The 14,831-nt window shown below is 40.5% G+C and overlaps 1 protein-coding gene across 1 annotated transcript in view; it reads left to right on the top strand.

Annotated features, from left to right (window-relative positions):
- The first annotated feature begins 1,517 nt into the window (after positions 1-1,517).
- LOC309566856 (opsin-5-like) overlaps positions 1,518-14,831 on the top strand; it is a 123,764-nt gene continuing 110,450 nt past the window's right edge. The window contains exon 1 of the mRNA XM_082272200.1: positions 1,518-1,626. Coding sequence (XP_082128326.1) covers positions 1,567-1,626 — 60 coding nt within the window. The 5' untranslated portion in view covers positions 1,518-1,566. The remainder of the gene's footprint in view (positions 1,627-14,831) is intronic.

The following is a 14,831-nucleotide window of genomic DNA, read 5'->3' as shown; positions in this document are numbered from 1 at the left end:
CTCCTCCTTCCTCTTATCTCTCATTCTCTTCTCCTCTCATCTCTCACCTTCTTCTCCTCCCTTATTTTTCTTTTTTTTCTGTCTGTCTTTCCGTACCCTTTCTCTCTTGTCTCCTCCTTTCTCTCTCTCTCTCTCTCTCTCTCTTCCCTTCTGTCTCTCTCATCTCCCTTATCTTTTTCTCTCTTTCCCTACCTTATCTCTCTTTTCTTCCCTCATCTCTCCCCTCCCTTCTCTCTCTCTCCTTCTCCTCCCCTTACCTTCTCCCTCTCTCTCTGTCTCTTTTCTCCTTCTTCCTCTATCTCTCATTCTCCTCCCTTATCTTTCTTTTTCTCTCTCTTTTTCTACCTTCTCCCTCTCTCTCTTTTTCTACCTTCTCCTTCTCTCTCTCTTTTTCTACCTTCTCTCTCTCTTTTTCTACCTTCTCTCTCTCTTTGCTTCCCTTTCCTCTATCTTTCATTATCCTCTCCTCCCTTATCTTTCTTTTTCTCTCTCTTTTTCTACCCCCCCTCTCTCTCTCTCTCTTTTCTCCTCTTTCCTCTATCTCTTATTCTCCTCTCTCATCTTTCTTTTTCTCTCTCTTTTTCTACCTTCTCTCTCTCTTTTCTCCTTCTTCGTCTATCTCTCATTCTCCTCTCCTCTCATCTTTCTTTTTCTCTCTCTTTTTCTACCCCCCCTCTCTCTCTCTCTCTCTCTCTCTCTCTCTCTCTCTCTTTTCTCCTCTTTCCTCTATCTCTCATTCTCCTCTCCTCTCATCTTTCTTTTTCTCTCTCTTTTTCTACCTTCTCCCCCTCTCTCTTTTTCTACCTTCTCCCTCTCTCTCTCTTTTTCTACCTTCTCTCTCTCTTTGCTCCTCTTTCCTCTATCTCTCATTCTCCTCTCCTCCCTTATCTTTCTTTTTCTCTCTCTTTTTCTACCCCCCCCTCTCTCTCTCTTTTCTCCTCTTTCCTCTATCTCTCATTCTCCTCTCCTCCCTTATCTTTCTTTTTCTCTCTCTTTTTCTACCCCCCCTCTCTCTCTCTTTTCTCCTCTTTCCTCTATCTCTCATTCTCCTCTCTTATCTTTATTTTTCTCTCCCTTTTTCTACCTTCTCTCTTTCTTTTCTCCTTCTTCCTCTATCTCTCATTCTCTTCTCCTCCCTTATCTTTATTTTCTCTCTCTTTTTCTACCTTCTTCCTCTTTCTCTCTTTTCTCCTCCTTCCTCTAACTCTTTCTCCTCTCCTCCCTTATCTATCTTTTTCTTTCTATTTTTCTCCCTTCTCTCCCTCTCTTTTCTCTTCCTTCCTTTATCTCACATTCTCCTTTCCTCCCATCTCTCTCCTCTTCTCCCCCCTTCCCTCTCTCTCTCTATCTCTTTCTCCTGCGCAGTGTGCGGTGACTCTCAGTGACATTCCCTTCCCATCCTACAAACCTAAGCCAGCAAATTTGATCTTGCTGCAATTCATCCAGCGAACGCCAGAGATCAGAAGATTATTGAAGGGCTGCTGTGAGCTGTCAGAGCTGTGTGCAGACTCATAGAGCGAGCAGACGCAGCGCTGACTGCTCTCTATATAACATGCTGCAACCTTCATGCCCAACTTTCCCCATGGAGGTCAACTTGTGAGCTGCCAACTGCACCCCAGCTTAAAGGTAAGTCCTCCTAGGACCTAACCCTTGTGAGTTTCTTCAGCTTCATTGTTTTTCTGATGCTGTCCTGCAATTGATGTTCAGAAGGCACTAAAACCGCCCGGGTTTTGTGCCGTATTCTGTTATATTTGGCTTTTAACAGACCAGGAATACAATATATAAGCCACTTTTATATTAAATAAATCCTATTTCCGCTACATTTGTTTTTGCGTGAAAATAAGTGTTGTTTGGGATATCAGCATTTGAAGGTACAAAATACAGCTGTACAGTGGCTGAGTGGTTAGCACTTCTACCTGGCAGTACTAGGGTTGTTGGTTCAAATCCCAACCATGGCACTACCTGCATGGAGTTTGCATGTTCTCCCTGTGCTTGCAGGGGTTTCCTCCCACACTCCAAAGACAGGCTGATAGGCTAATTGCATCGGATCTCATATTGGACTTAGTATGTAAATGTGAGATAGGGACCTTAGATTGTAAGCTCCTTGCAAGCAGGGACTGATGAGTAAAATGGATGGTGCTATGTCAGAAATAAATACAGCTGATATAATAGATTACTGGACAGGAAGTTAAATGGTATAAACCACTTGACCTCCACATTGGTATGCTCAGTCTATTGCATTAGGGTGCACCCCAGAGCACAAGCACACATGCCTGTATATCAGCAGAGCAGTAGACCGTGTCAGCAATTTTTTGTTTTTATTATTTTTTAATTATTTTTTACAATTTTTATTTATTTTTTTTTTATTTACATTATTCATTTTTTTTTTACAATCTTTTAGGAGCCCCATTGGGGGTTTTGGTGACATATCAGGGGTCAACACAGACCCCTGATGTTTTAATTTTAAGACAGTGAAAGGGACTCAGGACAGAGATTTCCCAATCCCTTTCTCTGCAGCCCATTGCATTAGGGTGCACCCCAGAGCATAAATACACATGCGTGTATAGCAGTAAACAGTGTTGGTAGATTTTTGTTTTTATTATTTTTTAATTATTTTTTACAATTTTATTTATTTTTACATTATTATTTGTTTTTTTTTTACAATTTTTCAGAAGCCCCGTTGGAGGTTTTGGTGACATATCAGGGGTCTAAACAGACCCCTGATGTTTTAATTTTGAGACAGTGTCAGTAGATTTTTGTTTTTATTATTTTTGAATTATTTTTTACAATTTTATTATTTTTTATTATTTTTTACATTATTATTATTTTTTTTACAATTTTTTAGGAGCCCCATTGGGGGTTTCGGTGACATTTCAGGGGTCTAAACAGACCCCTGATGTCTCAATTTTGAGACAGTGAAAGGAACTGAGGACAGAGATTTCCCAATCCCTTTCTCTGCAGCCTATTGCATTAGGGTGCATCCCAGAGCACAAATATACATGCGTGTATAGCAGTAAACGGTGTCAGTAGATTTTTGGTTTTATTATTTTTAAAATATTTTTTACAATTTCTTTTTTTTATACATTATTAATATTTTTTTTTTTTTACAATTTTTTAGGAGCCCGGTTGAGAGTTTTGGTGAAATATCAGGGGTCACCCCAAAGCACAAACACACATGCGTGTATATCAGCAGAGCAGTAGACGGTGTCAGTTGGTTTTTGTTTTTATTATTTTTCAATTCTTGTTCACAATTTTTTTTTTTTTTTTTACATTATTATTTTTTTTTACAAATTTTTAGAAGCCCCTTTGGGGGTTTTGGTAAAATATCAGGGGACCCCTGATGTCTCAATTTTGCATTATTAATATATATATATATATTTTTTTTTTTACAATTTTTTAGAAGACCCATTGGGAGTTTTAGTGAAATATCAGGGGTCTTAACAGACCGCTGATGTCTAAATTTTGGGACAGTGAAAGGGACTGAGGACAGAGATTCCCCAATCCCTTTCTCTGCAGCCTATTGCATTAGGGTGCACCCCAGAGCACAAACATACATGCGTGTATAGCAGTAAACAGTGTCTGTAGATTTTTGTTTTTATTATTTTTTAATTATTTTTTACAATTTTATTTTTTTAATTTTTTTTTTTTACATTATTATTTTTTTTTTACAATTTTTTTAGGAGCCTCGTTGGGGGTTTTGGTGAAATATCAGGGGTCTAAACAGACCCCTGATGTCTCAATTTGAGACAGAGAAAGGGACTGAGAACAGAGATTTCCCAATCCCTTTCTCTGCAGCCTATTGCATTAGGGTGCACCCAGAGCATAAATACACATGCATGTATAGCAGTAAACAGTGTCAGTTGGTTTTTGTTTTTATTATTTTTCAATTCTTTTTCACAATTTTTTTTTTTTTTTTTTTACATTATTTTTTTTTTTTTTTTTTTACAATTTTTTTGGAGCCCCTTTGGGGGTTTTGATGAAATATCAGGGGACCCCTGATGTCTCAATTTTGGGACAGAGAAAGGAACTGAAGACAGAGATTTCCCAATCCCTTTCTCTGTAGCCTATTGCATTAGGGTGTGATATTATTTTTTAATTCTTTTTTTACAATTTTATTTATTTTTTATTTTTTCATTTTTTTACATTATTATTATTTTTTCTACATTTACCATGTGCGCACGCCTATGGACCTCCAGAAGATTTACCCCCCCCTTCATGAACAGGCCATTTTTTGCCCCCTCCCAATTCCCCTCCCAGCACCAATTCCCCTCCTAGCACATATCCTCTACACCTAAAATTTCCCCTCTTAGTACACATCTCCCCCCACTTCAAATCCCTCCTTCCCAGCACCAATTCCCCTCCTAGCACAAATCCTCTACCCTGAAAATTTCCTCTCTTAGTACACATCCCCCTCCCCCTAACACTTCAAATTCCTCCCTCCCAGCACCAATTCCCCTCCTAGCACAAATCCTCTACCCCTAAAATTGACCCTCTTAGTACACATTCCCCCCCCCCACTTCAAATCCCTCCCTCCCAGCACCAATTCCCCTCCTAGCACAAATACTCTACCCCTAAAATTTCCCCTCTTAGTACACATCCCCCCCCCACTTCAAATTCCTCCCTCCCAGCACCAATTCCCCTCCTAGCACAAATCCTCTACCCTGAAAATTTCCTCTCTTAGTACACATCCCCCTCCCCCCTAACACTTCAAATCCCTCCCTCCCAGCACCAATTCCCCTCCTAGCACAAATCATCTACCCCTAAAATTTCCCCTCTTAGTAAACATCCCCCCCCCCCCCACTTCAAATTCCTCCCTCCCAGCACCAATTCCCCTCCTAGCACAAATCCTCTACCCCTAAAATTGCCCCTCTTAGTACACATTCCCCCCCCCCACTTCAAATCCCTCCCTCCCAGCACCAATTCCCCTCCTAGCACAAATCATCTACCCCTAAAATTTCCCCTCTTAGTACACATCTCTTTGTCCCCCATTTCAAACCCCTACCAACACAAATTTCCCGCGATTCACGAGAACCTGCCACCATATATGAACGGCGGCTGGTCGGCAAGTGGTTAACTAAATAATTGCGCGGTCGTGCGACGCTGTACCCAAATAAAATCGATGTCCTTTTTTTCCCACAAATAGAGCTTTCTATTGGTGGTATTTGATCACCTCTGCGATTTTTTTTTTTTGCGCTATAAACAAAAAAAAAAGCCAACGATTTTGAAAGAAAAACAAAACAATGATTTTTACATTCTGCTATAAAACATTTCCAATAAAAAAAAAAATGTAAAAAATCTATTTGTATTCTGCGATATATTTTTGGTAAAAAAAAAAAAAAAACCCCAATAAGCGAATTTTGGTTGGTTTGCGCAAAAGTTATCGTATCTACAAACTAGGGGATATTTTTATGGAATTAAAATGTATTTATTTATTTACCCTGCGCAAAATCACGTACCTTTATGTCATTTCCTGCAGGGGCTCCAGGGGGCGCACGCACCCCGCCGGAGGCGTGATCGTAACGCTGATTGGCTAAGAGAGGGAGCCAATCAGCGCGTCCAGCGGACCTGATGTCCACTGGGCCACCCACGATTGTTCTCGAGAGACACAAATTGGCGGTCTGCCTATGCAAACAAGGCAGATCGCCGCTCTGACAGGGAGGAATACAGAGATTCTGTGTTCCTGCTAAGTAGGAACATGGATCTCTGTCTTCACCCAGTCAGAGCACCTCCCCCACACAGTTAGAAAGCACCCCCTAGGAGCACAGTTAACCCGTTGATCGCCTCTGATGTTAACCCCTTCCCAGCCAGTGTCATTAGGACAGTGACAGTGCAGATTTTTTTTAGCACTGATCACTGTAATAATGTCACTGGTCCCCAAAAAAAGTGCAAAAAGTGTCAGTTAGGGGTCCGATTTGTCCGCCGCAATGTCGCAGTCCCGCTATAAGTTGCTAATTGCCACCATTACTAGTGAAAAGATTTAAAAGAAATTCCATAATATCTCCTAGTTTGTAGACGTGATAACTTTTGTGCAAACCAATCAATATACACTTATTGGGATTTTTTTTTTTAACCAAAATTATGTAGCAGAATACAAATTGGCCTAAAATGATGAAGAAATTCGATTTTTTACATTTTTGTATTAGATGTTAGAAGAGAAGGTAAAAAATATTGGGTTTTTTTTTTTTGTTTTTGTTTTTTTCAATCAATATACACTTATTGGAATTTTTAATAAAAATATGTAGCAGAATACATATTGATTTTTTTACATTTTATTTTCTATATTGGAAATGTTTTACAGCAGAAAGTAAATTTTTTTTTTTTTTTTCAAAATTGTCAATTAATTTACATTTATAAGGGATTTTTACCAAAAATATGTAGCAGAATACATATTGATATATATATATATATATATATATATATATATATATATATATATATATATATATATATATATATATATATATATATTTTTTTTTTTTTTTTTAAATGTTTTACAGCAGAATGTAAAAAATGTTTTTTTTTTCAAAATCGTTGGCCTTTTTTTGTTTATAGTACAAAAAAAAAAATGCAGAGGTGATCAAATACCACCACAAGAAAGCTCTATTTGTGAGAAAAAAAGGACGTCAATTTTATTTGGATACAGGGTCGCATGACCGCGCAATTGTCAGTTAAAGTAACGCTGGCTCATGTTTTATAGCAGAAAGTAAAAGATATTGTTTTTTTTTTTTTTTTGTGCAAATCAATGAATATACACTTATTGGGATTTTTATCAAAAATATGCAGCAGAATACAAATTGATTTTTTACATTTTCTTTTTTTATTGGAAATGTTTTACAGCAGAATGTAAAAAATAATGTTTTTTGTTTTTTTATTTGTGCAAACCAATCAATATACACTTATTGGGATTTTTATCAAAAATATGTAGCAAAAAACAAATGGATTTTTTAAATATTCTTTTTTTATTGGAAATGTTTTACAGCAGGATGTAAAAAGAATGTTTTTTTTTTTTTTTTTTTTGTGCAAACCAATCAATATACACTTATTGGGATTTTTACCAAAAATATGTAGTAGAATACATATTGATTTTTTTTTTTTAATTTTTATTGAAAATGTGTTACAGCGGAATGTAAAAAATAATGTTTTTTTTTTTTTTTTGTGCAAACCAATCAATATACACTTATTGGTATTTTTATCAAAAATATGTAGCAGAAAACAAATGGATTTTTTAAATTTTCTTTTTTTATTGGAAATGTTTTACAGCGGGATGTAAAAAGAATGTTTTTTTTTTTTTTTTGTGCAAACCAATCAATATACACTTATTGGGATTTTTACCAAAAATATGTAGCAGAATACATATTGATTTTTAGAAAAAATTTTTTATTGAAAATGCGTTACAGCGGAATGTAAAAAATAATGTTTTTTTTTTTTTTTATGTGCAAACCAATCAATATACACTTATTGGTATTTTTATCAAAAATATGTAGCAGAAAACAAATGGATTTTTTTAATTCTCTTTTTTATTGGAAATGTTTTACAGCAGAATGTAAAAAATATTGGTTTTTTTTTCAAAATCGTTGGCCTTTTTTTGTTTATAGTATAGTGATAGGTGATCAAATACACCGTCCCCCCCACCCTGCCGCTTATTGCTTGTTTTCCCCGCTTACCGGACCCGTCGGTAGCGGGGAAAATGATCTGGTTCACTGTCCTCTCAGGCAGGAAGTTGAGTGAGGGCAAGCTGGCCCCCACTCCACTCTATGGCCTTGGAGGACCATGGCGACTTCATACATCACTTCCTCCCAATGGCCTTAAAGGGCCTTTTCTGTCCTGCTTATTTCTATTACAAGGGATGGTTACATAAGGAATAAAAGTGATCAAAAATGTTTGTTTTTTTAAAAAAGTGACAGTGGAAAAATAAGAAATAAAAGATAAAATCAATAGGAAAAAATAAATAAAGCGACCTGTCCCCGTTAGCTCGCGCACAGAAGCGAACGCATACGCAAGTTGCGCCCACATATGTAAATGGCATTTTCAAACCACACATGTGAGGTATCGCCGCGATCGTTAGAGCGAGAGCAATAATTCTAGCCCAAGACCTCCTCTGTAATTCTAAACTGGTAACCTGTAGAAATGTTTAAATTGTCGTCCATGGGGATTTTTAAATACCAATGTTTGTCGCCATTCCACGAGCGTGCGCAATTTTGCAGCATGACATGTTGGATATCTATTTACTTGGCGTAATATTATCTTTCGCCTTTTAGAAAAAAAATTGGGCTAACTTTACTGTTTTCTTATTTTTTAATTTAAAAAAAGTGTATTTTTCCCCCAAAAAAATGGGTTTGTAAGATCGCTGTGTGATAAAAAATATTGCAATGATCTCCATTTTATTCTCTAGGGTCTCTGCTAAAATGTTTGGGGGGTTCTAAGTATTTTCTAGCAAAAAAAAAAAGTGTCAGAAATAGGCCCGGTCCTTAAGTGTTTAACCACTTCTGGACCAGAAGATTTTCCCCCTTAATGACCAGGCCATTTTTTTGCGATTCGGCACTGCATTATTTTAATGGCCAATCGCACGGTCGTGCGACGCTGTACCCAAATAAAATTTATATCCTTTTTTTCCCCCACAAATAGAGCTTTCCTTTGATGGTATTTGATCACCTCTGCGATTTTTATTTTTTGCGCTATAAACAAAAAAAGTGACAATTCTGGAAAGAAAACAATTCTGCTATATAACATTCCCCAAAAAAAAGTTAAAAATCAATTTTTTATTAACATTTTAGGCCAATTTGTATTCTGCTACATAAAAAAAAATCGCAATAAGCATATTTTGATTGGTTTGTGCAAAAGTTATCGCATCTACAAATTAGGGGAAAGATTTATGTCATTTTTATTTATTTATTTTTCTAGTAACGGCGGATAGATCGGACACCTAAAGCCCCTTTCACACTTGTGCGACTTGTAATGCGATTTGGGGACTGCAGATTTGCATGACAAGTTGCTCTCCATTATTTGCAATGATTACCGTTCATATCTGTGCGACTTGAAGTTGCACCGACTTCAAAGTGGTCCCTGCACTATTTTTGCATGATTTTGATGCCCAGTCAAACTCACATCAAAATCACGTCAAAATCGCGGCAACAGAGTTGTTGCAAAATTGCGGTAAAATTGTGCGACTTTGAAGTTGCACAAATGTGAAAGGGGCCTTACTGACATTTTTGATACTTTTGGGGGGGGACCAGTGACATTACTACAGTAATCAGTGCAAAAAATATTCGGGACTGTGAAATTGTGGACAGATTGGACCCCTATGTGTGCTTTCTAACTGTGTGGGGGAGGTGCTTTGGCTGTAAGAAGACAGAGATCCGTGTTCCTGCTCACTACCTTCCCACTATCACAGAACGGTGATCTGCCTTCGTTTACATAAGCAGACCGCCGTTCTCTTCCTCTCTCGGGAACGACCGGTGGGTCACCGGTGGACATCGGATTAACAGAGTGGGCGATCAAAGGGGGTAAATGTGAGCCTGGGGGAGTGTTTTCTAACTGTATGGGGGAGGGACTTGTGAAATGATCATAGAGACCTGTGTTCCTATATAGAAGGATCACAGGCGCTCTGTGATCATTTCAGAGAGAAGAACGGTCGGATGTGTTTACAACAGCCGACTGTCCTTCTCTCTCAGCGGGGAGCGATCGTGGGTGGCCGGTGGCAATCGGAGCTGCCGGCCCCGTGCATTGGATTTCCTGCTGCCGAGCGGCGGCGGGAGCGCGTCGGTAGCGACGTGCGCGCGCCCCCTAGCGTCAGGCGTGCGATTTATGTAGGGCTACGTTTGTTCGTGCAGGAGGGGCTGCCTGCCGCAGTATATCTGCCGCGGGTGGTCCCGAAGTAGTTAAAGTAACGCAGTGCCGTATCGCAAAATAAAATGGCCTGGTCATGAAGGGGGGGGGGTAAAACCTTCCAGCGCTGAAGTGGGTAATACGGGTTCAGGTCCTTCTTGGAAGATGTTTCTAGTTAACACCAGAACATCACCTGGATTGTTTTCAGTCGTGACGCTTTGGAATTTGTTGGCGTAGATCTGAAGCGATTATTAATCCCTCTTTTATATGAAGGATGCGTCTTCTAATACAACGTCCTCACTTCATCCCCATCCCGTAATAACGTTGTCATTCTAATAATTAGTCTGTAGGATCCTATTGTTACCGCTTTCTGTGCGACGTGAACTGTTGTCTTCCAGGTCACATCTCCGCCATTCCATTAATGTGACAATTATGAATAGTCATGAGTTGTCCTGTAGAAGGTAGAAGAGGTTATTAGTGACTGAAGGGTTCGATGCCGAAGCCTCCGTCCTTTCTCCTCAGGTAATGGAGTATTTGTCCTCCGTTCAGCAGATGGCAGCGATTCGGCTCACTGGCGGTCACGTCGGCTGTCGTGCCGTTCTGTAGTAAGGTGGCTTTCATCAGCCTCAGAATAGCCCTGATCACCTCTAACGAGGGTTCAGAAATCGCAGAATCTGACCCCAGTGAACTAGAAAATGAGCAATTTGAATATTAAAGCTGAACTCCAGCCTTCCCCTCCAGTCTTGCACAGTCCTCTCCTGGACTGAAATGGTTTCCTCTGATTTCACTGCACACTGTGAGCTTCTCACAATGTTCATTAATAACGGCAGCAAGTCACATAAGAGCCCACCCTTATTTCTTGGCTGGAGGAGCTCCAACATCATCTACAGTAGGGTTTCTCAACCAGGCCGTGGTGTGTGAAACACACTCAAAAGACTTACACCCGGTGCATAAAAAAGTGCACAAGGCGTACGCATGGCCCTCCTCCGAAGAGGAAGGGCCCTGACCTGGTCCCCCGGGGCGCGAAGCTCCTGATGGGGACTGAGGTACTCACTTTGGTCCACCCAGCTGAAGCCAGGCAGACCCCGTTCTCAAGGGGGACTGCGGAAACAGCCCACCCCAAGTACTTGGTGGGGCTCCCCCGAAGGGAGACCCCATGAGAGAGGGCGAACTAAGCCAGAAGGCCATATCCACCCCCTCCCAAGACTTTCAGGGCAGGCCCGAGGACCTACGCCGTACTAGTCATGCAAAGTGATCAGCAAAAAAAAAGGGACAAATGTGAACACACAACAAAGAAAAAAAGAGTGGGTTTTACACACCACGGGGTTTCTCAACCAGGGTTCCTCCTGAGGTTGCTAGGGGTTCCTTGAGCAATGGGAAATTTCTGCCTCTCAGATAAGTTCCCAATGACACCATTGTTCCTTTTAGCTATCTGTAAGGGGGGTAATTATTCCCAATGAGGAGAAGAGTAAGGAGCATTCTTCCCACTGACTGTCACACTAATGTATCAGGAGTTGTAGATTCTTCATTTTTAGCAGGGGTTCCCCGAGACCAGGAATTTATTTCAAGGGTTCCTCTGTTTTAAAAAGGTTGAGAAAGGCTGATCTACAGTATCTCACAAAAGTCAGTACACCCCTCACATTTTTGTAAATATTTTATTCTATCTTTTCATGTGACAACACTAAGTGCCGGTTCACACTTGTGCGATTGTGAACGGATGCGATTGCTATGCGAATTTGCAGTGCGAGTTTACCTTGTGTTTTTCAAAAGTACCAGCCCGATTGTAATGAAAATTTGATTGCGTTGATTATGTTAATTAAGCTCAGGAGGGGTGTAGCTGATCGGAAAATCAAACAAAAAATAAGAATTCGCACATATCTGAACTGGTAATGCGAGTCCAGACCGATTTACATTGATGTCTATGGAGACTAAATTCGCAACGCAACGCTGTAAACTCGCACAAGACCCTTTTCCATCATCGCATTATATTCGCACCTGAATCGCAACGCATAGATGTGAACGACCGTCGTGAATACAATGTATTTTGGGAATATATGCGAATCTAGACTTTTCATAACGCATCGCATTCGCAGTAAAATCACACAAGTGTGAACCGGCACTGAAGAAATGACACTTTGCTACAATGTAAAGTAGTGAGTGTACAGCTTGTATAACAGTGTAAATTTGCTGTCCCCTCAAAATAACTCAACACACAGCCATTAATGTCTAAACTGCTGGCAACAAAAGTGAGTACACCCCTAAGTGAAAATGTCCAAATTGGGCCCAAAGTGTCAATATTTTGTGTGGCCACCATTATTTTCCAGCACTGCCTTAACCCTCTTGGGCATGGAGTTCACCAGAGCTTCACAGGTTGTCACTGGAGTCCTCTTCCACTCCTCCATGATGACATCACGGAGCTGGTGGATGTTAGAGACCTTGCGCTCCTCCACCTTCTGTTTGAGGATACCCCACAGATGTTCAATAGGGTTTAGGTCTGGAGACATGCTTGGCCAGTCCATCACCTTTACCCTCAGCTTCTTTAGCAAGGCAGTGGTCGTCTTGGAGGTGTTATTATATATATATATATACTGGTATTTATATATAAAAAAAATATATCTATATATATATATATATATACTGTGTGTGTGTGTATATATATATATATATATATATATATATATATATGTATATATATATATATATATACATATACAGTATATATATATATATATAGATATATTTTTTTTATATATAAATACCAGTATATATATCCCATAGTTTGTAGATGCGATAACTTTTGCAAAAAACAATCAATATACGCTTATTGGTATTTTTTAACCAAAAATATGTAGCAGGTGACACAAAAAACTCCGCAGAGATGATCAAATACCACCAAAATAAAGCTCTATTTGTGGGAAAAAAGGACATCAATCTTATTTGGGTACAACGTCGCACGACTGCGCAATTTCGTCAGTTAAAGTAACGCAGTGCTGTATAGCAAAAAATGGCCTGGTCAGGAAGGGGGGTAATTTTTCCGGAGGTAAAGTGGTTAAACTTCAGTTTTAAGTAGAAATGAAGCTAAAACACTTCTTTCAGAGTTGGATAGAAGGGATCGGGGGTTACAACCCCTGTCTGGCACTTTTTCTCACTTCCTGCGCGGTTACCAAGGAAACGCAACATCAGAATCCGATGGATGGTCTGACTCTTCTCCGAGTTGTCCAGACCTAAAAAGACGGATAATTGGATGAAGTTCTGAATTATTACCAAAAAACAGCTTCTGGAATAGGAAAAGAGGGAGAGGGTTTTTTTTTTTTTTTAGTTCACAGCAGGAAGGGAAAAAAAAAATTGAGAATAAAATATTTCTAGTTGTTGTCAACCTCTTTCTTCTTGCGTCTCTTGAGGCTCCAGCGTTGAGATCTCATCTCCAAAACTCCGAGTTCCCACTAATTGCCGCTGCAAAGCCGAATGATGGAGTTACTCTCCCATGATGGAGTCTTCATGCTGATAAAAAACTAAACGTTATACTAGAAAGTCCATAGGTCCAAAGCAGAGGCGTAACTAGAACCTTCAGGGCCCCGGTGCAAGAAACCATGAAGGGCCCCCCGACCCCTGTCCGGAGCCCTTCCCTTCAAGCCCGGGACTCTTCCCACTGATCCTGGGGCCCTTTATTGCAGTCCCGCAGCGGGACCCTTTCACAAGTTCTCCAGTGGGCCCCCTTACTGCCATCTTGGGGCCTCCCCACGGTGGTGGAATGCCAGGGCCCGGTCACAAGTGTGACCTTTGCGATCCTGGAAGTTCACCCACTGGTGTCAGTAGTTCTTATTTTTTGGTATTTTAATTGTATTTTTTTATCATTTTATTTTACTTTTTTACAATGTCACTGACTATGACTCTGTCCATTCAGAAAAGGAAGGAGCTGGTAAATTACATATTTACCGACCCCTTCCTGGTTCTCTATTGTGACACATCCCCTGCATCAGCCGGCAGGAGAGGGGAGGGAGGACCACAGTAGTGGGGCAGGGACCAGGGGAGCACAGTAGGGGGGAGCACAGTGGGGGTGGGACCAGGGGAGCACACAGGGGCCCGGAGACAGCAGAACACAAGTAAACTGGATAGGAGGAGTGGCGGGGGCAGCATACAGAGGAACCAATCTCCTCCATTTTCCTCCTGCAGCTACAGGAAGAAAAAGGAGGACAGTGATTTCTCTACATGCTGCCCCCACCGCCCCTCCTATCCAGGTGTACAGGAGAGCCACACAGGCCCCCTGGAGCATGGGGCCCGTTTGCAGTTGCAACCCCTGGCTGTAGTTACGCCCCTGGTCCAAAGATCCGTGGCAGCTCCTCAATGAGACTAAAGTAATCTCTGCAATATATAGAGGAAACAGCAGAGGGCGCCAAACTAAGTGCAGTGTATAGGAAAAGACTTAAAGTGTTACTAAACTCACAACAGTAAAATCAGTCTGTATATACAGTAAAGCATGCTTGTTATACTCACTGTGGAACCTAAGTGGTTAATCGTGCACATTGTTACTGGAGGCACTCTGCACATGCTGAGTTTGGTGTGTATTGCTAGAGAGTTTTTTTTCTTTTTCTTGGGAGGGTGCATGTGATCAGCACAGGGCCAATCAGCACTGTCCAGACAGAGGGTCAGGGGTCCTGCAGCCTCACAGAGGAGAACGAAAACTCCTTCTACAAGCTTTGAGCGGACATTGATACAAGTAACAAGACTGATATATGGTGCTGATGAGAAAAGGTATTTAGCAGTTCATATTTACTAAAATAATTGTATTTCCATGTTCTGTGTACTGTGGGAGACCAGATATAGTGACTGCAGAGTCCTGGGGAGACCAGATATAGTGACTGCAGAGTCCTGGGGAGAGCAGATATAGTGAATGCAGAGTCCTGGGGAGAGCAGATATAGTGAATGCAGGGTCCTGGGGAGACCAGATATAGTGACTGCAGAGTCTTGGGGAGATCAGATATAGTGACTGCAGAGTCTTGGGGAGA

This window comes from Pelophylax lessonae (genome assembly GCF_965119305.1).
Source record: "Pelophylax lessonae genome assembly, chromosome: 11".
Classification (NCBI taxonomy): Eukaryota; Metazoa; Chordata; class Amphibia; order Anura; family Ranidae; genus Pelophylax; species Pelophylax lessonae.
The sequence above is the reverse complement of the archived record's forward strand: the minus strand, read 5'-3'. Positions and strand labels throughout refer to the sequence as shown.